This window comes from Hydra viridissima, unplaced genomic scaffold (genome assembly GCF_058129835.1).
Source record: "Hydra viridissima isolate aposymbiotic clone 2 unplaced genomic scaffold, HvirCarnegie_v1 scaffold_12, whole genome shotgun sequence".
NCBI classification, from domain to species: domain Eukaryota; kingdom Metazoa; phylum Cnidaria; class Hydrozoa; order Anthoathecata; family Hydridae; genus Hydra; species Hydra viridissima.
In genome coordinates this window covers 1,779,638-1,803,716 of record NW_028324311.1, presented here as the reverse complement: position 1 = coordinate 1,803,716, position 24,079 = coordinate 1,779,638, and the positions used below count along the sequence as shown (strand labels likewise).

Genomic DNA, 24,079 nt, shown 5'->3' with positions numbered 1-24,079 from the left:
TATTATTACAAAGTTTAAACCTCAAAAATTTTCAGCAGCTGTTTATCAAAAATTATTGCTACTTCGTCTTGAAGTTTGTCAGTTGCTAAGTTTATATTTCCTTCTTGGAAATCCACATACTTTTTTGTTTTTTTACATAATGTCATAACTGGTGAATTTGGTATATGACCATCTGGTGCAATGGAAACAGTATTAAAGTCAAAATTATTATAAAAATTACTGATGACAATGCGGTTCACATTTCTTGCAACATCTCCATTGAGTGGATAGACTTTAGAAGATAAATCAATTCTTGGGACTTTATCTGCCAGTTTATCTGAAAGAAACGCAAAGTTACCTTTTTTGCAAGAACATTCATTTCTCTTTAGTAAACTTCTCCACGCACATAAACTTGCAACTAGTAACTTTTTTTTATTATTTTTTTCTTTCATTCTGTCATTTGGTTCATTATTTTTTTCAGCAAAAAACAGATCAGTAAGACTTTCTTTTATAAGAGCTCTCAAATTGTGTCCCATGTGGTTGTATATTATATTTAGGTAATTTTCAAAAGCAAGATGTTTATCAGACTCTGTTTTCATCCGTTTATGACGAGGTTCGATTTGACCTTCTTTCAATAAATGCAGTTCTTTAGTTAAACTCTTTAGTAGGATGTATTCCTAAAAAAGGTTAAACTGTTGAAAAAGTTAAAAAATAAAACATCCACCAAAAATTAAAAAATTAAATTTTGTTATAAAATACCAGAAACTGATTTCTTGAAAAAATTTATTCAACTGTTTTCAATTTAAAACAAATGTCTTGAATTAAAAGATACGGTGTGAAAATGAGTAGCACACTTATAGCCTTTTTTAGAGGATATATTTGATGTTGTTGTGCTGTTAGCTTAATTATCAATTTGTTAAATAAAATTAAATTAGGTAATTAAATTTAATTCATTTCCAACTTCATCAAAATTGGAACGAAATTTGAGAAGTTTTCTTCAAAGTTGGAACAAAGTTTATTAAGTGTTTAAATTTTAAAACCCAATTCAATAGGGCATTCAATTCTACATTCAACAGTTAAATGTTACTTAAAATAACTGTTTCAAAATGGTTTTTTAGAAATGCACAGAAGTAGCAAATTAGTCCTATTTGGATGAAAAATTGTAAAGAGCATTAGAAAGATAAGCGCAGGTTTTTTTTTTTCTTTCAATTTAGGTTGTTAAGTAACACTCAAGTTCAATAATTCTCAAAACATAAAAAAGGTGGGCATCACATAACAATAACAGAAGTTGAAACAACTCACAAAATTGAAACTGAATGAATTTCATTCATTTAAGTAAATTAAACTAAAAATGGCCAACTAAAAGTGCTTTTAAATTTTAGAAAACCTCTTCTTTTATTCTCTCATCTTCTTTTTTTGCATTTAATTGAACTTCATTTAATGGAATGTCATCTGCAAATTGGGTGCTCGGAAAGAATGTTCTCTTGAAAGAAAAGAGATCGTCTCTGTTTGAGTCATCCAGTTCATTGTGATTAGAAGGTGATGATAATAAAGCTTTATTATTTAAGAGATCCATTCCATATATATTGATTAAGTAGTTGCTTGGCAAATCTGAAAATAACAATCATCTTTTTAAGATCCTTATAAATATCCTTGTAAACATATTTTTAAACCATAAGTTTTGTTAACTTACAACTGCGATGTGAGATGTAACAAAGATTTGTCTCAATTCCTAAAAGCAGATCCCCTCGTTCAGAGCAAAAACATAAACTTCTAGCCAAATTTTTTAGTTCCAAAATCCTGATGGTATAGAAATATGAGTAAAAAACTTGAAATTTAATTTCTAGCAATACCAAGTAAATAATAATTTATGAATTTTAGTTAATTTAACAGAATATTATCAAGTTATCACATATGTAAATCTGTATTAAAATACTGGCCTGATTAACTTATTGCTGCAATTCCAAATCTTCACAGTGCAATCAAGACTTGTTGTTGCAATTAATTGAAGCTCTAGACTTGTACTTAAACTTGTGATTTTATCAACATGAGCATGAGACATGCTATGCTTACATAAAGATTCTGAAAGAAATTTCTAAACAACATGATATTGATTACAAAAATATACAAAAACAAACAAACAAACAAAAACAAAAAAACAGAAACAGTTTTATAGGGAAAGTACACCTTCTTTTAAAAACACGCTATTACAAATATACCTTGTTAAAAACTTTGTTTAAACAAAAAAAAGAGGGGAGGGGATTAGAAAGTAGAAATTAATTGGATATTTTTGAAAAATATAAAGACTTTACCATGAAAAGTATCTTTGATATCATAAATCTTGAGAGCAAATGTATTATGATCTTGATTTACCATACACAAAACATAGCAACAATACTCCAAATGGGTACAAGGTAATTGTAATGGAAAGGTAAGTAATGGAGACAACATTTCTTCAGTAAATGGAAAAATTTTCCATACTTTTACAGAGTTATCTAAAACAAAATTTTTGGCACTAAATAACTTTTAACTTTGACTTTTTAATCTTAAAAGTGACAAAAGGTCTACTTTTTATAAAAAATTACAAGCTAAAGTTAAAATTAAAAGTTTAAATTATCAGCTTAACAATTCTTAATTACCCAGACTTGAAGTGGCCAATTGATTAAGAGCAACGTTGCAAGTAATAAGATTGATTTTACTGGTATGCGCCTAAATTAATTTTTTCAATTTAATCTCTTTAACAAATGACTATATTACTAACTACATATAATTATCTAAAAAGTTTTTCAAAAAATTCAAAAGCTTTTTATCAACTAAATATGAATCAAATAACACATTTTTTTAAAATTCATTGTAAAAAAAATACAAAGCTTAAAACTATTAAACCTCCGTTTTATAGACACATATTTCAGTTCCACTTATGCTTAAACAATCAAAGACGCTGATACATCCATCTGAACATCCAGCTATAACCATACATTTATTTGACTTCTGTAACAGAGAAAAATAAAAAAAAGATTTTTTAGAAACCAATAGTGAACATATATTATAAAAAATGGGAACTAAAAGTAAAAAAGTAAGATAAGTTAGTTGCGTCAAAGGGTTGGCACATTTTTTGATTTTGCTATGGAAGCATTAATGTTTTTGTTTTTTTTTACGTTAAAAAAATGTCAAAATTTTTTTTTAAGTTCAAGCTAATGAGAGAAAGTGTCAACAAGTCCAAGGGTTATAAAGCCAAGAGTTTTTGCTACACTAGACATAAGATTGAGACAATTAAATAATAAAAAAACATTAAAACATTTTAAGTCCTTTCTGGATATTTCTGCTAAAATAAGAAAAAGAGTGATCTGGTTGATAACAAGGAACTATTTGTTATTACGGATGACAAAACATACCTATTAAAAAAGTTTTTTTTTTTGTTAATTCTTACTCATAGTTTTTGTAATAAATAGAAAATGATATAAAGCCATCACCAACAACTTTTAATAGAAAGTTAAATGCATGCTTCAAATACAAAACAAAATTGCCAATATTATTCAAGAACCAATGGCTAGTAAACATGATGAAAATAAAGACAAAAAGCATGCATTTTAAAGTTTTTAACTTTAAATCAAAATACCTCATTAGAATGGTTGAATACTGTTATTGAAGTAGCATTGTTTACATCTAAAAAACATGAGATTATTTCAAAGTAGAAATAAAACAATATTACATTCTTTGCAACTACATATATAACATAAAAACCATTTGTCACACAGTAGCAAGTAAATTTTTTAGTTATTGCAATTTAGTAATTGAAGTACCTTAAATTCAGAACTTTAGTGGGTAGTTTAAAAAAAAACCATTGAAATGGGAAGATTTCTATTTTTGCAAATTTAAGTGTTAATTTTCTCATTATTTCAGGGTAAGGAACATTAAAGAAAAAAAAAGGACCTAATTAGGTGATCAGCTTTTTAAAATGTAAAAAATAGGACGAACAAGTTGAAAAAAAAAATTGTAGATAAAAAAAATTTATTCTCAAATAATAAAACAGATTTTCAAAAAGAAGTAGAAACATTCAAACCTTTAAGACTCTCAACACTTCCAATATTAACATTAATTTGATGAATGCTTGAGGTATTATTTTTCCACTCTTGATCAAGTGTGCAAGGGTTTGTTTTTGTTGAGACTTTTAACACTTCACCATTTGTTAAAAGTAATATCATCATATCTTAAAATTTAATAAAGATACAATATATATATATATATATATACATATACATATACATATACACACATACATACATACATACATACATACATACATACATACATACATACATACATACATACATACATACATACATACATACATACATACATACATACATACATACATACATACATACATACATGTATGTATGTATGTATGTACTTATGTATGCATGTATGTATATATGTATGTATGTATGTATGTATGTATGTATGTATGTATGTATGTATGTATGTATGTATGTATGTATGTATGTATGTATGTATGTATGTATGTATGTATGTATGTATGTATGTATGTATGTATGTATGTATGTATGTATGTATGTATGTATGTATGTATGTATGTATGTATGTATGTATGTATGTATGTATGTATGTATGTATGTATGTATGTATGTATGTATGTATGTATGTATGTATGTATGTATGTATGTACGTATGTATGTATAAAACGTTATAGTTAAACATTAACAGGTTAAATAAGTAATTTAATTCATGGACACTTATTCAAAAATAATTTAAGCTAAAACTAATTTACCAATATAATTTTTCTGATGAATCTTTATGATTTAACTTATCTGCAAGTTTTTGAAAACTAAAGTCTTTAAGACAATTTTATCATTACAGGATGTAAAATGAATGTGATGATATATAAGATAAATGTGATGATATTAGATAAAATTGATAATATATTTAATGAATGTGCATAATACTATAAAAAAGAAAGTAGAAATAGTTACCTTTTTCAATAACATAAACAACATCAGAAATAACTTGTTCAGATGAAGGTTTAAACATGTTTAAAATGACTCCTTTTTTCGAGCATATCAATTGTATGGAGTTGTCTTTAGAGATACAATAAGGAATATGTAACTAAACACAAATTTTTTCAAAAATAAGGAACATGCAACTAAATGTAAATTTTTCCAAAAAGTTTGAAATGCTTTTTTCAGTTTCTTATATTTATAAAACAAAAACATTTACTTTATAAGTTTAAAAGATCTACATATTTGAAGCAATAAAGAATATAAAAAATATATTATATACTCTTTATTGCTTCATTATGTAGATGTTTTGAACATCTGTAGTCTATATAATATAGAGTGTCATGAAAAACTCTTTGAAAAGACTTTATTGAAACACAAGTCTACTTGTTACTTTAGAATCTTTATAGAGTGCCAACCAGCTTTGTAACTTAATAAATACCTCTCACTATTGTTAAACAAACATAAGGCTGTTGTGAAAGTGTGCATCAATTCATAAACTTTTATAGGCTATTTTTATAGGAAACTTCTTGCAAATTTGATATTCATAGACTTAGTGTAGCCATACAAAATTAAGCAGTTCTAACAAATTTGGTTGATTACAGATGGAACCTTTGGTAGAAGAGTAGATGCAACATGAAGATAAGAACATAGTGAAGACTACTTTCAAAACAAAACATCAAACCGCTTCACAAATAACTGAAGATTTCAATTTTAACCAAATTAAAAATTAAAATAAATAAAGTTAAAGGGAGGCCATGTTCAGTTGTGCCTTTTGTAAGGAATGCAGTATCTAAGCTACTCTTGCAACCACAAAATAAGAAGAAGTTTGTTCTATCTAATTTATTTAATACTTTTAATGAGTGTCTATTTATTCCCTAAATGCTTAGTTTACCTAAATACTTTTCCAAGACAGTATAAACACCAAGAAAGACTTACTATGTCACTGTTAGAACTTTTCAACAAATGAGTTTCAGTCCTAAATTATTCAATACTTATCACAAATAACATCTTATAGGCTATAACTAATGAATTCCTTATACTATAAATGATTATAATCTAAATCAAAATAAATCAACCTACCCAAGAACCGTAAATGGTAAATACAAAGTTTTAACTTCACATAGCTGATAGCAGCAGCTATCAAATAAATAGAAACATGTTGCGTTTTTCTTTTTCAAACCCAAAATATTAGTATTCATTTCTACACAATCCAACTGTTCTTTTGAGCCAATTTCCCACACACGCAAAGTTTTATCTTTTGATGCTGATAAGATATAAGGACCACAAGGACACATCTCCAGAGAAATAATTTCAGATGAATGTGAAACAAATGTGTAGCATAAAGCCCATACCTCGTTCCAAATTTTTATTGTGCCATCCAGAGCACCAGTCACAAGAAGCTTTTAAGTTAATAAATTTAAAAAAAATCAAGTTTAAAATCATCAAATTCAAAACAATTAAAGGATTCTTAAAAAACAAATTATGATTATAGATGATTACAGATGATTATGATAATATCTGTTTACTATTTGATATGTAAAACTAAAATTGACCTTGTACTAATACCTTTAAAAAACACATGTATAAAACTTCTGTAATTTCTGTCTCATGAAGCTGTCTAAGTACATGCAAACGTCGTCCGGATATCAACTCATATATAAATATGTCTTTAAGAAAAACAACAAAGCAGCGTTGATTTTGACTTGAAGTTTTTTCAATATGTATACACTTTAAATCTGTCATGAAAATGTTTTCCTAAAAGTGAAAAGTATAAACTCATTTTACTACTTTAAAGAAATAAAAAAAAAACATTACTTTTTTTTTTTTGAAAACTAAACCTTGAAACAAAAAAATATTGTCATATAGAACTTTTATAAAAACAAACAAAAAAAAACAAACTATTTTCTTATTTGTAAAATTATTGATAAAAAAATATTGGAGTAAGAAAAATATTTGGATATGCATATAGAAACTCACTATAATTACTCTTTCTGGAGCAAGAGCGGTATTGGATGAATGAAAACCCCATATCTGCATAAAAATTTTTTATAATACATATTCAAATTAATAAATTTTTTATTTTTAGATTAATTTGATTAAAAAGGTAAATGTAGAAAACTCATACTCACAGTGAGAGCACCTTTTCCACATGTTAGTATCTGATTTGTAAACTCGTTATATAAAATTCTGGAATGCAATAAATTAAATGAAGCAAAAAACAGGGCAACTTTATTTTAATACACAAAACAAAGCTAACTCTAACTTTACAATCCTAAAATGAACTGCAATTCTAACTATTTACACTGCTGCTAATACAACTAAAATATTGTTATAATCATTAAAATTAGTATATTGCTGCAAAAAATATAAATACTTATAAAGTGCTCCATTAAATGAGGCAGAGTATGTCTCTTGTAGCTTGTTATTGTAAATCTATCAACGAAAAATCAACAACAAATTTTTAAGACATTTGAAACTAACAAAAATATTTTTAAAAAAAAAACCTTCAGTATTTTTAGCATTTAAAAAAATCATTAAATAGTTAGTAAATAATAAGTGCAACTAATTGAATGAAAAAAATTATTATCTATAATGTAATTAAATACTCTGATCTTTAAATCACAGCAAACAGCAACGTAACATTTTAACATCTTGTTGTAAATGAAATCAATGATATTATATGGGTAGAATTGTTCTTTATCATCTTCATAACATACACATAGCCCTTGATTGGTCAATAAAAGAATGAACTTATTCTCATCTTCATTGTAAACTACATTTTTGATACTGACACTGTCAAATTTTGTTGTTTGAACTTGTGTCTTATTCAACAATTTGATACCTAAGTGGAATATATATATATACATATACATTAGGGCATCCCGTACTTTTCAACATTTGTTAAAAAAGTTGGCCCTAAGGATTTTTTTGCCATTAGGTACACACATTAAGAAAATACAAAATTTTTTTTACCAGAATAAATGCATCATTTGCAAAAACAGGCCTTAATTTTTCAAAATTTGATGTCTAAGAACATCCCATATAGACGGTGAAAATTTTTTTTTTTATGTTTTAACATTTTTTTATTAAAGTAAATAGAGAACAGTTTTAAAATTTAGAAGTAATGCACATGCCCCCCCCCCCCCCCCCTTTGCCTATAAAAAATTTCTTAAGTGCTTGTTTTACACCATAAAAGCAAAAACACAAATGAACACAAGTTAAAGTTGAAATGAAACTCATAACTCTATCTTTCTAATATATTACATCAGAGATACTAAAAATGATAAAAAAATATAAGTTAAACTATAATGAGGTCCTGCTTGCTGTTAACACGAGGAATTATTGCTCTATTTTCTGCTCTAGCACGAATAAATCCATCGCGCCTCTCAAAACCAAACACTGTTTCAGAAGCTGCAGTTACCTTAAAAAAAAACACATTTTAAGAAGATTTTTTGAAAGTTTCTATTGATTAACATATTATTAAGTATAAGGAAAAACCCTTTACCTCTTTAACTGCCCTCTCAACTCCTTGTGTGTGAACAGGGAAATACGGAACTACCATAGGACAATCCACAATCATTTCTAGCTCACTTATGTTCATTTTACAGGTTAAGATGGGTTCATAAGCCTCTTCCCATGTTATAAGCTCTGTTAATATGGTTGCATCCAAGTTTAAATAAGGAAGCTTGTATGTTCTGGTAGCTAGATTTCCCATTTCCAAATTTTTTCTAATTTCCAGAATTTTATTAACAGCAAATTCTCTTTCAATTTTATTTTCGCTGCAGAGTAATGTTTGCAATAGAATTTCGGAATGAGAATTCCATGCAGAAGATCTCACACACTTTTCAATAATCATTTGTACAAGTTCATCTTGAAGTTTTATTAGGGTGAGTTGGTTCAAGATGTGTCGTGGCCCTTCTATCCAACTATGCTTCACTTTAATTTGGAACCACATAGGGAAGTAAACTGATACAAGAAATTTAACAATTAACTCTAGATTTTTTAGGTCATCCCCCTCTAACCCATGCTTGCTTACCCACAATAAAAGCAAGGAAGAACCTGTATTGAGCCACCTTGAATGGACTAAAGTACCTGGTTTTTGGTTAGCCAAATCTTCAGTAAGAGTTCCATTAATTACTGTCTGGCATATTTTATAGGCATATTTCTGATCTGAAGATAACTCTTTTACTATTTCTTCAGGAAGTTCAATTAGACCAGGACCTATAGATATTGGCTTAAAACTGTAATTTCTTTCCATTTCAGTAATCTTTGTAAGCAACTTCCCAATGGGTCCAGAAAATCCTGTCTTTGAGGTTGTCTTACCATCAAGCTCTTCTATTAAATGTCGAATACAAAGTTCATTTGTGTGAAGAGAACATATTAGCCATCCTAATTTTCTTTCTAATCTAGTTTCTAAATAATGGATAACACCTCCAATATGACCTGTATTTGTTGCCGTGCTATCACAACCAATGAATTTTAAGCTATCTTTTACCCCATGCAAATTACACCACTGAAATATTTTATTTGCAATATGTTCAGCAGGTTTAATTTTTGATTTTTTGGGTATTTCTTCTTTGGTTAAATGATGAAGATATTTACCATATTCATCAGTTAAAGTATAGTGATCTTCCTTTTGAACTGAAGGATAAAATTTTTTAGTTTCATCATTAAATGTCAATACATTTGTTTTGTCACTTCTTCCATCAAAAAGAATGCAAGAAATATCTTCACTTTTAAATCTATTTTCTCCAATTTCTGACACTCTGACATAACTTTATCTTTGGCTCTATGCACTTTGTTTTTGTCTAATAACAAATAAATAGCTGATTCTGGGACAATTTTTGCCTCCACCAAATCTTTTAAAAATCCTGAAGCAATAGCAGCAGCAGCAGTGTTTGAAACTTCATACCTAATTGCAGCAATAGCTCTATTTTGTATCTTCATATAATTTCTCTTTAATTTAATATCCTCGCTTTTATCTAGTACATGAGAACTTTCTTTGTTATAAGAACACTCTAACTCACTGTTTGACCACTCTTCTTCGTCAGTAAAATTTTCCAAAAACTCATCATATGTTTTTTTCAAATAGCAACTATTTACCATCTTCTTTTTTTTGAACTTTTTCAGATTATGTTCTTTTTTACTGCTTCGCTCAATTGCTTTTCGCTTCCTTTTAACCTCTTTATAATCTTTTGATCCTATCATAACTTGAGCTTTGTCCCCCTTTTTGTTTCTTTGTGATTGAATAAATTCTAACTCTATCAAGGGAATCCTTGCTGATTTTTCACATTTACAGTTAATATGAACTTTTCTCTCACATCCCAGACAACTTGATTCATTACAGTAAAGAATTTCACATTTACATTTAGTTATATCAAACAGTCGTGACATAGAATCCATTATGTTGTCAATTTTTTCCTTTTTGGTTAATCTTTTTCGGCAAATATCCTGAACATCACAATAACTTTTTTTGATCTTTCTGTCAATGGACTTATCTGTAAATATTACTGGAGAAGAAAAATCTGAATTTGCTTTTTTCCATTGATTAACAACTTCCAATCTTGTCTCCCTAATCAAATCATCCAATGGATATATCTTCTTTTCTGACAACTCTTTGAGCAGTATAGCTTTACGAAGAACAGCACCAAGAGTTGGTAGCTCAGATGGAATAAAGTCTCTTACTATTCCTGGAGATAAAATATTATCATACTATATATAGTTTTTAATTAATTATTATTATTACTCTTATTATTATTGTTGATAAAATGGTTACTGTTCATAATGTTGTTGATGATAAAACTTTATAGAAGGAAATGTATTCATGATTCAATACTAATGATAATAGTAATAAAATAAATTAATAACATTATATGATATAATTGTCGTGAATATAATATTATCTTTGTATTACAAATATTATTTTAGTAACATTACTAAAATAATATTAATAATATATAGAAAATATTATATTCACAACAATTTTATTACCTATTAAGTCGGACATTACTGTGCTTGCTTTTTTTCTTGTTTTTATACCACTCATTGCTTATTATATATTTTATATCACGACTATATGACAATATGACTGAAAAGTAAAATAAAGTATTGAAAAATGCTTTAAAACAAATATTCAAAATAATTTATATTCCCGAAACATCCCTTTGTGTTTGATATTTTATCAAGAAGTTTCTCGGGCTTTTGGTTGTTTCCGCAAAAAAATCTCTTTTTGTATTAAGTTATATTTTTGGTCAACAAAAGACCAATTTTTGCAAATGAAGACTTTTTAAAATCAACTTTTTTTAAACTGAACTAAAATATATATATGTTCAGGCAAAAAAATACTTGGGGCCAAGATTTTATAATGAAAAAATATGTTTTTTGAAAAGTACGGGATGCCCTAATATACATACATATATATATATATATATATATATATATATATATATATATATATATATATATATATATATATATATATATATATATATATATATATATATATATATTAGGGTGGCCCTTATTTTTGAAGTTTTAAAATATCATTGTCTGACCCCTCAGATGAGTTCCAATATATAAAAAAATAATTCAGGCCAAATATGAGCAGGATTGAACAATATTTAGAGGTGGCTCAACTAAGCTTTAGTTTTGTGAGAATACCAAAATCGGCGAAAAAAAATTTCAGGTTCTTTTCAATAAATGATTTTGAATATTAAATGAATAAATATATTTCAATCAATAACTTGAACTAGATATCATGTTTCAATAATGTACTAATCTAAAAAGTAATTAAATATAAAATTATAATAAATATAAAGGTAATAACGCATAAAAAAATGTTCTTCAATATATCTAAATAAATAATTTATAATTTTCCTCAGTAATTTTATTAATTCATAATTTTCTTCAGTCATTTTTTTCAGTAAACAAAACTAAACATGTAATATAATTTAATATTAGCACCTATTGGGCATCTTATATAATATTTAAATAAATCTTGTGCTAGTTCTTTGTAGCCATCTTGTATTATAAATTTCTTCTTCTACTGTTGTTTGTTAATTAATCAAAATAAAATTTCTATTTAATAGTTATCAATAATCACAGATATTAGCAATCAGCAAAGGTTAGTATGTCAATTTAATTATAAAATATATTATGTTATATATATAATTATATGAGGGAGTCTGTATGACTGTAGATTTCGTTTTGTATTATTGCATGGCATGTCAATGGCATGTGTAATTTTGTAATTTGTTTATGCCAAAAACTGCATAGTTTAATATTATGTTATAATATTATGATGATTAGTATAAATCTGTTTGGCATTTTCAGATGGCATTGCGTTCACAAATTTATCTTGTTAGCCCTGCTGAAAGAATTGAAGGTAGTAAATTGCCATCAGGGAAGCAGGTTCTTGGTCACTTTCTACATCTCCACAATGTTTTGAAAGAGGATATTCGAAAGGCTGCAACCCACGCTATTGAGAAAGTTGAAGATTTCTGGTTTCGAGCTAAAATTCCAACCAGGCATCATCAAGATTCCATCAAAAAGCTTGAGCAATTATTCTTCGAGTGGAAAAGTCTAAAGAAAAACAAGAGCCGCAAGACCGAGACTCAACAAACAAATGAAACCGCATTTTCAGCCGCAATAGAAGAACTGTTCAACATTGCACATGCTGACGCCATGGAGCTAATTGAGAATCAAGAAGATAAGGTCTTTCTGGAATCTCAAAGAAAAAAGGGACGACCTGGCTGCATGGGCGGAATCGATAAGGTTTTGCTTCAACAACAAAAAAAGCAGAATGAGAGAAAGCAGATATTGCAAAAGAGAGTACATCGATCTCAACTTGATAAAAACACCTTGCTAGATAAAGCTGTGTTGGAGAGCAGCAGCGCTGATTCAGAAGAAAGTCAGTCTGAACCTGAAGATGAGGATCCAGTTCTAAGCGCAAGTACTGTTACTCCTTCTTCTTCATCACGAAAGCGAGGACGCCAAAGTGTTGTTTCACCACAGCTGGCATCTATGCTTGATAGAAATAAAATGAGCGACAGGGCTGCTATGATGGTCATCGTTGAGGCTTCGAGGGCTCTTGGACAAGACGCTGAATCACTCGCTTTGAATAGATCAACCATCCAACGACTCCGTCGGAAACACCGACAGCAAATTGCCTCCGGAATCATTCAACATTTCAAGCCAAATACTGCTCTTACAGTACACTGGGATGGCAAGCTGATGCAAGATCTGACTGGAACAGAGAAGGTGGATAGGTTGCCCATTCTTGTCACAACAATGGGGAAGACAAAGCTTTTGGATATTCCAAAGATTCCTGCAGGTAATACATAATGGTATAATATATAATGGTATAATATATATGCCTACTTTTATTTTAGTTAAATGTTTTTATAAATTTCGAAATCATTTATTATTATGAAATGTGAATGTGAAATCATGTCAGACAAACTTTAATAAAGACTACTATAAATTACTTTTTAGGCACTGGACAAGACAAGGCCAAAGCAGTCTATGATGCTATCCGAAAATGGGAGCTGGAAAACTTTGTCCATGGTATGTGTTTCGATACAACCTCTTCCAACACCGGTCGGCTGTCTGGCGCTTGCGTTCTTCTCGAACAGCTACTAGGGCGGCCTCTACTGCACTTTGGTTGTCGACATCACATCATGGAACTGGTATTGGCTGCTGCTTTTTGTGTCTGTATGGGACCCAGTAAAGCTCCGGAAACACTCGTTTTCAAACGATTTCAAGCACAGTGGTCATCCTTTGACCAGGAAAGTTATGAAGATGCCTTTTCGGATGATGTTGCCTCAGCTGAACTCTCCGAAGTCAAACATGTAATCATTGTTTTCTGTGAACAGCAGCTGCAAGATCATCAGCCACGAGATGACTATCGCGAGCTGCTCAAACTGATGCTCATCTTTTTAGGAAGAAAGCCTACAGATTGGAAGAATTTTCGAGCGCCTGGGTCAATGCATCAAGCTCGATGGATGGCGAAAGCCATTTACAGTATAAAGGTTTGGCTGTTTCGATCACAGTTTAAGCTGACCTTGCGAGAGTCTCGTGGCCTCCTACGTGTGAACATATTTCTTGCAAAGGTTTATATCACATTCTGGTTTTTGGCGCCTCTGGCTTACAAAGCCGCTAGGAATGATCTACAACTTATTCAACAACTCCAGGCTTACCCTGATCAAGATATTGGTGCCGCAACATCATGCAAGCTTGCGGGCCGTCTTTGGTACCTGTCAGAAGATTTGATCCTTTTCAGCCTCTTCGATCCAGAAGTGGATTTCACTACGAAATGCGAAATTGTTAAAAGATCATTAGAACAGGAAGGAGAAGAAGTACCTTTGAAACATGTCGTGGTGGACTTGGCGACAGTACAACAAAAGATGCTTCCTGATTTTGTCTCAAAAAGAAGCAGAAACCTGTTTTCTATTCTGGGCATGCCAGATGGATTCCTGGCCGAAGATCCTGAATCATGGAACAGGAGAGATGACTTCAAGGTTGCAGAGGCAATCGTGAAATCCCAGGCAGTAACAAACGACCATGCAGAACGAGGAGTTGCCTTGATCCAAGATGCAACAAAGTCTGGCCGATTTAAGAGCGAAGAACAGCTGCAATATGCTCTGCAGGTTATCGAACAGAACCGGGCAAACTTTCCGAATGTGAAAAAATCCACCTTACTTCACAATTAACTAGTTCAACTAAGTGAAGATGTGTAACTTTGTGTATTCTATTGTTTCTGTGTTTGTCTCTGTAATTAAGAACTGTTTTTAGTAGTTAGAATTAACTTTCTGTATGAAACTGATGGCAAAATGTGCTGAATTCTGTCACAGACATCAAAAATTCGTATATGAGAAAACTTTGATGGCGTTGAGCCACCTCTAAATATTAATATTTTTTTATGAAACTTTACACATAATTTTTTTGTATGAAATGGAACCATTTAAAATGGTCAGACTTAACATTGCTCTTATTTAATTTTTTATCATCATATAAGGGCCACCCTAATATATATATATATATATATATATATATATATATATATATATATATATATATATATATATATATATATATATATATATATATATGATGCAGTGATTTTACATGTTTACTTCTTGTTAATAATAATATGGATTTACAGTACTGTTATTGGGATTGAAAGGTATTTATTCAAAGTAAAATTTCACCAACATATATATATATATGTGTTAAGGTGTGAAAACTGCCCCTAAACATTGATTTTTTCATGCAATTACAATACTGCATATTAATTTACAAAGTGTTCCTGTAATATTTTACAGAAACTAAGATAGTTTTGAGGTAGTGCATACATTTTGAAGTTAGTATTTTATCAAATCTGAGTAAAAACCCAGAGAATATCAAAGATATTGATCAACAAAAGGAATTTCTTTAACAAAAGAAAAATAATAATTTGATATCTCCCAACTTAACTTTTTAAATTTATAATTTAACTAACAAATACATACGCATAGGGTAAAAAAACAGATTATGTATTTGATAGTGAAATATTTGGTGGTAAATCAATTAAAAAGCTATGGCAAACCAAGTTGGTTATTTTAAAACACTTCTATATCTTAAAATAAATCTGTTAAACCATCTGTTTTAACCGGAGTTAATTTTTTAGATTTCATAGTTTTACAAGTTTATGAGTAATTATGTTTTAATGAAAGTTTTATCAAATACAGAGGAAATGAAAACTTGATTCTATATGGTACAGAATTAAACTTGTACAAAAACATATCAGTTTTAATGAAAATATATTTTATCTAGCATTAACTTTGCATTTGATGTACTATCCTAGATGCTTTTTATGTACTGTCATATTGACTTTGAATTTGATGTACTATCCTACGAACAAGATGAAGTCAATAACTTCATTTTCATTACCATATTTAAACTATATTTATTTGCAATCCTTAAATATATTTGAATATATTTGATTTTTCAAACTATAGTATGCAAACCAGATTTAATACACACTAACACTACCCTAATGATTGAGGTTTTCATAAAGTCTGAAATTTTTTTCTCACAGTGACAAAGAATATTATGAAATGGAAGAGTCAGAATTACATTTGATATTGATTTAAGAACACAGACTTCCAGGAAGTTGCCACTATTGATACTGATATTGAATTTATAAAAGTATGTTGAGACAAATTAACTACATAATTTGGGGGTGGAAAATAATACTAGAGTACAGAGAGATAAAAAAAGAAAAAAGAAAAAAGAACATCAGGATCAAAAATGAAGCAAAAGAAAAATAATTTAAATCTTCTTTAATGATGAGAATATTGATGGAGCTAGCAACAGAAAAATGTAAAAATAGATGTTACTTATAATTCATTAGTAAAATATACAGTATTTACAACAATATATTGTCAACCCAGCTAAGCACCATTTTTTCTTTTCTTTCAAAGCTTAGTTTGAATACAGGAAAACTCATTGAACACTCATTGCACCCAAATTAGTTTAAAGACAAAGGAGTTTTGAACCTATGTATAAAATACTTATAGATTTGGATGGCAAATTTCTGGATACACTTGATTGCAAAATGGACAACTAAGTGCCTATTTTGTATCTGCTACTGATAGCTCTTTGGTGTGTTACTTCTTTCACAGTTAACTGAAAATAACTGGTTAAATTTTTGGGGAAAAGCATTTTAACGGTCACTAATTTTCTTAAAAATTAGAGAAAAAACAAAAAATTTGATTTTTTTTTTACACATATGCATCAAATACAGGTAAACTTAACAAGTCAAATATAATATAATACAATGTAGTATTATGGATATAGTATAAAAAAATTATATTGTACAGACTGTAATGTTACACATTTTTAGGGAAGAAAGCAGTAATGTGAATCATTTCAGAAAGAACTAGCTTAAGAAAATATTATCTAATTAGTTTATCTAAATCATGTGGGTAAAGTTCTTTAAAGTCATTGAAAAAGTTTTAAAAGTGGAAACCCCAAGTGAGTCTAATTATTTCATTTGTTTGTAATAAATTACCAATCATTTTAAGTAGATTACATTAAATATAATTAACATAAGTACAATAAATCTTCATTATAACTTAAAGAAAGTAGATTTGATGAAGTGCAATTATAAAAGCTATTTTTTCTCCTAGTTTCAAGAAACTTTTGTCTTATTTGGTAATTGAACAAGGAAAGTAATATTTTTTTACTATAAAAATGATTAGAATAAAAATAATCACCAGTATGAATTAGTTAAGGAACTTTTAATTGTCTTTTTACAAGAGCTACAGATAACTGGTAGAGTTCTCTCTATTTAGACAGACAGGCACTTTAATTTTTAAATATATTTTTTAAAAACTGATCAAAGTTCTTACCGTGGCTTATAATTAAGTCATTATCACTAGAGATTTCAGGATAATTATTATCACTAAGCAATAGATCAGACATCACTTCAAAATTTTCTTTATTTTGGTCCTATAAAAAAAACAAAAAAAAAAGGTATTAAAACAGTGTCACTTTAGTAACTTTTACACACACACACACACACACACACACACACACACACACACACACACACACACACACACACACACACACACACACACACACACACACACACATATACCCTTCCTAACACCCTAAAAACAGATTTTATCCTAAGGTCAAATAGTCTTCTCTTAAAGACAATTTATCATTTCTACCTTAAAAAGTTACATTTAACTTCATTCTTTACTTCTATAACTTTTTTCTTTTTGTCTATGTACATCTGATGATTTTTTATTTGTGTGTATGTGTATATGTCCATGAACATGTAAATAATTATGTTAACTTTTTGGTCTATATTTTATCTCTTTTAAAAGTCTGCTTTATGGGTTTTACTATATAAGTTTTTGTAAAGTTCTACTTTTATTATATGATTAATTTATCACTGATAGTTTTCTTTTGTCTTTTCTTTATCTTATTTAGGAGATTGAATTTTATTAGTGAATTACTATTTGCAATGATTGCCCTATTTGTACATATCATTGAGCACTCTCATACGAGTATGAGAATTTGTATTTTAAAATAGCACAGCTAAAAACAATAATATATATGTAAAAAATCAATCATAATATAGTTAATAAGAATGTTACAAAAAAACACAGGTCATTGTAAGTAGTACATAACACAAAATATAAATGTAAATTGAACCCCTGCATATCATAATGTAAATATGTCACTAGATTCACTCGAAAACTTTCAACCATTTTGTTGAATTATGAAAACAAATTTATAAAATTAAAAAAAAAAAAAAAAAAAAAAAAAAAAAATTCCTTGTAGGGGTTTCCCCAAAAGAGTACACAGGGTGAACTTTATTTCTAATATCAGCGCGACTTTACCTATTGCAAATAACTCAAAATAACTGAGAATTTATTATTTACAAACAGTTAAACGTTTATCGCTTATTTAAAAATGCTTCCTTCATGCTTACTTTTACATTTACATAATTCACACAAACGCACAGTGGAAAATTGTAGAGCAATAGCATATCATAAATGTTTTTTACTAATGTCGCTACTGTCATTATATTTCAGTTTTATTCAATAGTTTAATGGTCAATCATTACTATAATGCAGGAATTTCACATAATTTTATGTAAAAATAAAAGTTTTGAAGCCCTATTGTTTATTACTTTTGCGGTGTTCATTTCAAACTTGTTCGCTTCATCACTTTAAAAGTTAATTTTTTATAAAACTTTCTAGGAATAAATATAAAGTATTATACATTTTTGAAAAGCTCATCTTATGGAGATTTTAAGAAAATTATACATTTTTACTTAAATGGTTCAGTTTAGGAGTAATTATTTGAACAATAAAATAAATGAAAAAAAAAAATATTCTTCAAGTTCACTGAGACTTTTGGCAGTTACCCACGCTTCCCCACGTTTTAAATTTAATATAGTATTGTAGCCTTGGTGTTTATTAAAAACATGTATAAGAATCAGTTGCAGAAACGTGCGGTTTCCGAAATAATCGAGAAAAAAGTGATAAAAGTAAAAAAAACAGAAAACCGCTTTTTATCGTGGTTTTAAATTTTGTTCATTTATAACAATAGCTTGGTATATGTTTTTAAATTTATTATCAATTTTTTATTGATACCATGGCATTCTTGTATTTTTACACTCATTTTGTGGTGAATGTACACTGCCAATATATAAAGAGTTGAAACATTTATATCAGTATAACAAATTCACAGTGGAAATTAAACCGACACTTTTGACTATTGAATATTATGTACATTACTTTTGTGACTTGTTAAAATGACAACTTTTAAGTGTTCGAAACGTAAATTATTGCTTTCCTATATTGATGGAGGAAGGACAGTTGAGTCACTGTCAATAATTTTAAAAGAAAATTATCAACTTTCTGAGGACAACTTGTGTTTCATCATTAGTGATATTCAAAGGCACATTATTCCGTCGTTTAATAAACGATGGATACAGGCGTCACGGAAAAAGGATGCTTTTTTATCTAAGAACAGTGATTGGTTGGATTCTGAATATTGTGTACCTTTACCTAACTCAGAAGAGGCAATTACCGACTCCACGCCAACTACTTCTTTTGAAAAACGCGGAAGACCGTGCGTGTCTTATGGAGATTTGTCAGAATCCAGCAAAAAAATAAAAAATACCATGTTACTTAAGGAATATGGATTTGATCACATCTTTAATACATATCTTCAGGCGTTGCGTTCAATAGGAGAAGAAGCAGAAGCAAAACTTGTGGAATCATTAAGGATGGCTGATAAAGACAAAAAAAACTTAATATCGAGTTTTATGGAAAACGCAAGCCAGAAAAATATGCTAACGGATGAAGAAGCACTCAGCGTGTTTATTGACTTAGATTTAACAAAAGCACAATATTTGTACATGAGGAAGGTGACAAATGAACGAAACTGTTCCATATTCCCACCATATTGTAAAATTCAAGAAATTAAACAGACCTGCTACCCACCATCTTCTGCAATAGAAATTACGAACACACATGCGAAAATTCTGGAACTGCAAGATTTATTGGATCACACTGTAGCTAGAATTTTGACTATAGATTCCGTGTACAGTATTGAATTCAAACATTTACTTTTATATAGTAAATGGGGCTGTGATGGTTCCTCTGGCCAAAGCCAATACAAGCAGAAACTTCCACAGGAATCTGAACTTATTTCTGATGCAAATTTGTTTACTAGTTCTTTGGTGCCTATCAAACTAATTGATATAGTAACTGGCGCAGTTGTTTGGCAAAATCCGGCACCTTCATCAGTTCGTTTTTGTCGACCTATATGCATAGAGTTTTGCAAAGAGACTCCCGAGAAAACTAAAGCCGTTGTAGATGAAATAAAGAGCCAAATAAACTTTTTGCGGCCGTCTATAATTAATAAAAATGGTAAAAGTGTTCAGGTAAAACATGAGCTTTTTCTAACAATGATAGATGGAAAAGTGGCTCAGGTATTAACGGATACGCCTTCTGGATCTACATGTACAATATGTGGAGCTACTCCACGGCAAATGAACGATTTGACTAAAGTGGCCTCTAGGCCTGAAAATGAAAGTTCGTATCAATACGGATTGTCTACATTACATGCCTGGATTCGTTGTATGGAAATGATATTACATATTTCTTACAACCTTTCTTTCCAAACATGGGCAGCCACAAATGAAGAAAAAAAACGGCTAAAGCAAGAGAAGAAGATCTTGGTGCAGAAACGTTTTCGTGAAGAGCTAGGGTTGATCATTGACAAACCAAGACAAGTAAGTGGTAATACCAATGGCGGTAATACTGCTAGAAGATTTTTTTACAATGCAAGCTGCTCTGCTGAAATCACTGGAGTGGATGAAAATTTGATTAAGCGATTTTACATAATTCTGCAAGCTCTCTCCTCAGGTGTTATGATAAATGCTGAAAGTTTTGGTAGTTATGCTGTAGAAACTGCCCGAATCTATGTGACCAATTATGGATGGTACTATATGCCATCTTCAGTACACAAAATCTTACTTCACGGAGAAAATATCATAAAGCATTTTGCAGTACTTCCTATCGGTCAACTTTCAGAAGATGCGCAAGAATCCCGTAATAAGGATTATAAAAAATTTCGCCTTCATCATGCCAGAAAATGTTCTCGATCAGTTACAAATGAGGATGTATTTCATACCCTTCTGTACACTTCCGATCCGTACATCACCAGCATTAGAAAACCGTATAACAAAAATGTGCAAGAACTTGATGAAGATACTCTGCAGCTTTTGAAAGTCAACGAACTGATTTCAGGAACTAAAAGTCCTTATGTAGTTATGATATAGTACCTTTAACATACCTATACATTATTTCATAAAAACAACTATTTAAAAATTGTTCTTTAGAAACTGTTTTAAATATTTCTATAATTAGTAGGTAAGCATTTTATGTACTTTTCGTCGTTTCTAATAACTTTAAGATATTTTCATATATTTGTAAAGAATTATGTTAAAGTGTAAATTATTAAACTGCCAATTTTGAAGTTTTTGATTTTTATTTATTTATTTTTAATATTGTATTACAAAAAAATTCTTACAAAAAGTATTTCATTAGAAGCGTCATATACTACTTTACATTTGTGCAAATTTTCAAATCTCTATTTTTAGTAACAAAAAAGTTATCGATTTTTGGTCCGAAACACACCTTTATTTTCCACTGTGAAACGGTGTTTTTACAAAAAGGGTCTGTAATAAGTGATCCTTTTAAAAGTATATTTTTATTGTAATTATATTTTGAAAGGGCAACACCATCTTCACCAATTTACTGCATCCTGCTTTCAGCAGCTAATTTAAGTTTAATGAAAATTTGGTCTTAAAGAGGTTGATGAATTTTCTTTTAAATAAAGAATTTGGTTTGCAGAAGCAATAAGACCAAGAATGCATGCCAAAAGCATAACGCAGAAGTAAATTTAACATCAATCAAAGTTTTAAAAATCCATTTACATGTGTAATCAGATCAACCACAATACTTGAAGACGCGCAATAAAGTGTTGGAACAGTTTCATCAAACCCAGAAAAATATTTTTTGTCGCTATTAAATGAAAAAGTTGTCCCACGGTTTTGCTCAATGTAAATGTAAATAGTTTCAAAAAAACCTGCTTCTTAATTATCAAATGCGTCATCAAAAAAAGCTCATTGAAAACCAGAAATTGAGTAACTTTTGCAATTTGCCTTCACATCAACTTCACATAAAATCTGCGTTATTAAAGACAACCTTGTAAAACCCTAAGGTTTATCGTAGCAACTATGTAAGAGGATGAGTGTCCTCAGACCATCACAGTTATCCTCTGAATTTTGATTGCACTTAACTAAGATATTAAAAAAATCAAGCTAAATTAATTAAAAATAAAATGAAAACTAATTCTTTTTAAAAAATTTAACATACAAAAAAATCTGCGACACTTTTTGCACCTCTTAATGTTTTTTGTCCAGTAATTTGAAATCTACTTTGTATTTGTGTTTGTATAAATGTGTCACCGGAGCTAAAGAACGTTTTCTTGTAGTTGAATGAAACTTTTATTTGTTAAGTTATTAAAATTTGTAGCTGCATAAAATTCTGCAAGTAAGTTTCGCCAAACTCCTTTAACGTGACAATATACACGAAGCTGAATGGTTTACGTAAGTGGGGTGAAAGAGCCCCACATACGTAAGCTGATTGTATATATTGTAGAGCCCCCACACACCAAGCTGATGTTTTGTCAATACAAATATATACAACATCGTAAGTAACATGCGTGACTTGTCCGTTCACGACTAAAGTTTAAATACCTATAGTTGAAAAAATTAAGTTATTCAAGTTGTAAATTTGACCAATTTGACCAAACTAATTACCTGATGTCAATTTAATTGTTGATATGAACACTCTGGTAAGCCATTGAATAAATTGTTTTTTTTCCATTCAATCTGACTTGGATGTTGTAAATATGGTGTTTGATGGTCCCCCTACTTACCAGTTGTTGTATAGACGTAATATTGATTTGTAAATTACGAATGGTGGCAGAATGGTATCGGAAGGTCGGACGCAATTACTAACTGTGTAATTAGTTTTTTAATTTTTCCTAACCAATTTTAAAGGCTGTTTAGCACCACGCCTGCAAAATATATGCTGTTTGCCTTGATCGCCTGAAAATCTATTTTCGTGAAAATTTTATAAACTGCACGAAATGTAATTGCTAACATTAGTTACAATAAACTGTTTTTGAAGTGAAATAAAATAACTTGTTATTTTATCTTCGGTACCAGAAGAAACCCTGAGAGACGAAATATTGCCTGCTACTCTGACGCTTAATTTATGACACCATCGTTTGATGAAACCTTGATACCATTCTTATCTTGGTATACCGTTTGGTGGAAATAGATGACTATGAAGATACCAATTAACCTCCAACTATTGTATACGCTCTGCCAAATCGGCTGAGTACTAAAACAAGAACGATTTCAAACACTGTTCTTAGCATGGCTGCAATACCTCTACTATGTGATTAGACTTTATTGTGCACGCGCTTGTGAAGAGTTGCTTTTGGTATGTTGTATATCTCTGAAACTTTACTTAGTGATAGTTTGCTTTTTTTGATTTGTTCTACAGCAAGTTGTAATTGCTCTTCATTTTAAGTTGTTAGCGAATATGAATGTAAGTGCAATAGATTTTGGTTTTAAAATGTTTTAGATAACAGACAGTAGATGTATAAACGCGGTTCTAGGCCGGCTGAGATAGGGCTAGCGGTTTGGGATTTCAGACCCGTTGTAATAGGACTAGCGGATAGGGGTTAGAGTCAATGGTTAGACTATTTAGACCAACTGAGGTTGGCTCAGTGATTAAGGGATAGGACCAATGGCTTGACGAACCGTCAGGTTTATACATGGGTTGGCGCCCAGGGTCCTACAGCGGTTAGCGGCAGGGTAGCCAGTGAGTTAGCGCCCAAGATTATCAAGGTTCGACCCCAATGGTGATGCAAGTGCACTAGCTTCTGAGACGTTGTCTCTTAAGAAGCGGCTCCTATGAAGCAACCCC

General features: G+C 29.8%; 2 protein-coding genes and 1 pseudogene across 8 annotated transcripts in view; 1 reads left to right on the top strand and 2 right to left on the bottom strand.

The window, feature by feature from the left end:
- The window catches only part of LOC145194028 (uncharacterized), a 37,659-nt gene extending 19,375 nt beyond the window's left edge, over positions 1–18,284 (bottom strand). For 4 of the 7 annotated variants that reach the window (XR_016445400.1, XR_016445401.1, XM_090068063.1 and 1 more), the window contains exons 1-19: positions 18,210–18,284; positions 17,393–17,492; positions 7,607–7,842; positions 7,375–7,433; positions 7,130–7,187; positions 6,978–7,031; positions 6,567–6,755; positions 6,081–6,400; positions 5,937–5,976; positions 4,974–5,106; positions 4,043–4,189; positions 3,599–3,645; positions 2,866–2,970; positions 2,619–2,688; positions 2,292–2,474; positions 1,920–2,061; positions 1,673–1,779; positions 1,367–1,590; positions 21–656 (exon numbers count right to left, since the gene is read on the bottom strand). Coding sequence is in view for 5 of the 7 variants with exons in the window: in XM_090068063.1 (XP_089924189.1) it covers positions 21–656; positions 1,367–1,590; positions 1,673–1,779; positions 1,920–2,061; positions 2,292–2,474; positions 2,619–2,688; positions 2,866–2,970; positions 3,599–3,645; positions 4,043–4,189; positions 4,974–5,106; positions 5,937–5,976; positions 6,081–6,400; positions 6,567–6,755; positions 6,978–7,031; positions 7,130–7,187; positions 7,375–7,433; positions 7,607–7,842; positions 17,393–17,465 (2,823 nt within the window). In the remaining 2 variants the exon portion in view is untranslated. Of the gene's footprint in view, positions 1–20; positions 657–1,366; positions 1,591–1,672; positions 1,780–1,919; positions 2,075–2,291; positions 2,475–2,618; positions 2,689–2,865; positions 2,971–3,598; positions 3,646–4,042; positions 4,190–4,973; positions 5,107–5,936; positions 5,977–6,080; positions 6,401–6,566; positions 6,756–6,977; positions 7,032–7,129; positions 7,188–7,374; positions 7,434–7,606; positions 7,843–17,392; positions 17,495–18,209 lie in introns of those variants that run through there. The other 3 variants (XM_090068064.1, XM_090068066.1, XM_090068067.1) reach the window with 3 other exon arrangements.
- LOC149880695 (uncharacterized) lies at positions 8,470–10,545 on the bottom strand (annotated as a pseudogene).
- LOC145181683 (uncharacterized) lies at positions 11,503–14,780 on the top strand. Its single transcript, XM_090069865.1, has 3 exons — positions 11,503–12,123; positions 12,333–13,332; positions 13,494–14,780. Exons 2-3 carry the CDS (start codon positions 12,333–12,335, stop codon positions 14,708–14,710), a joined length of 2,217 nt encoding a protein of 738 aa, XP_089925991.1. The 5' UTR covers positions 11,503–12,123; the 3' UTR covers positions 14,711–14,780.
- Positions 18,285–24,079: the final 5,795 nt, after the last annotated feature.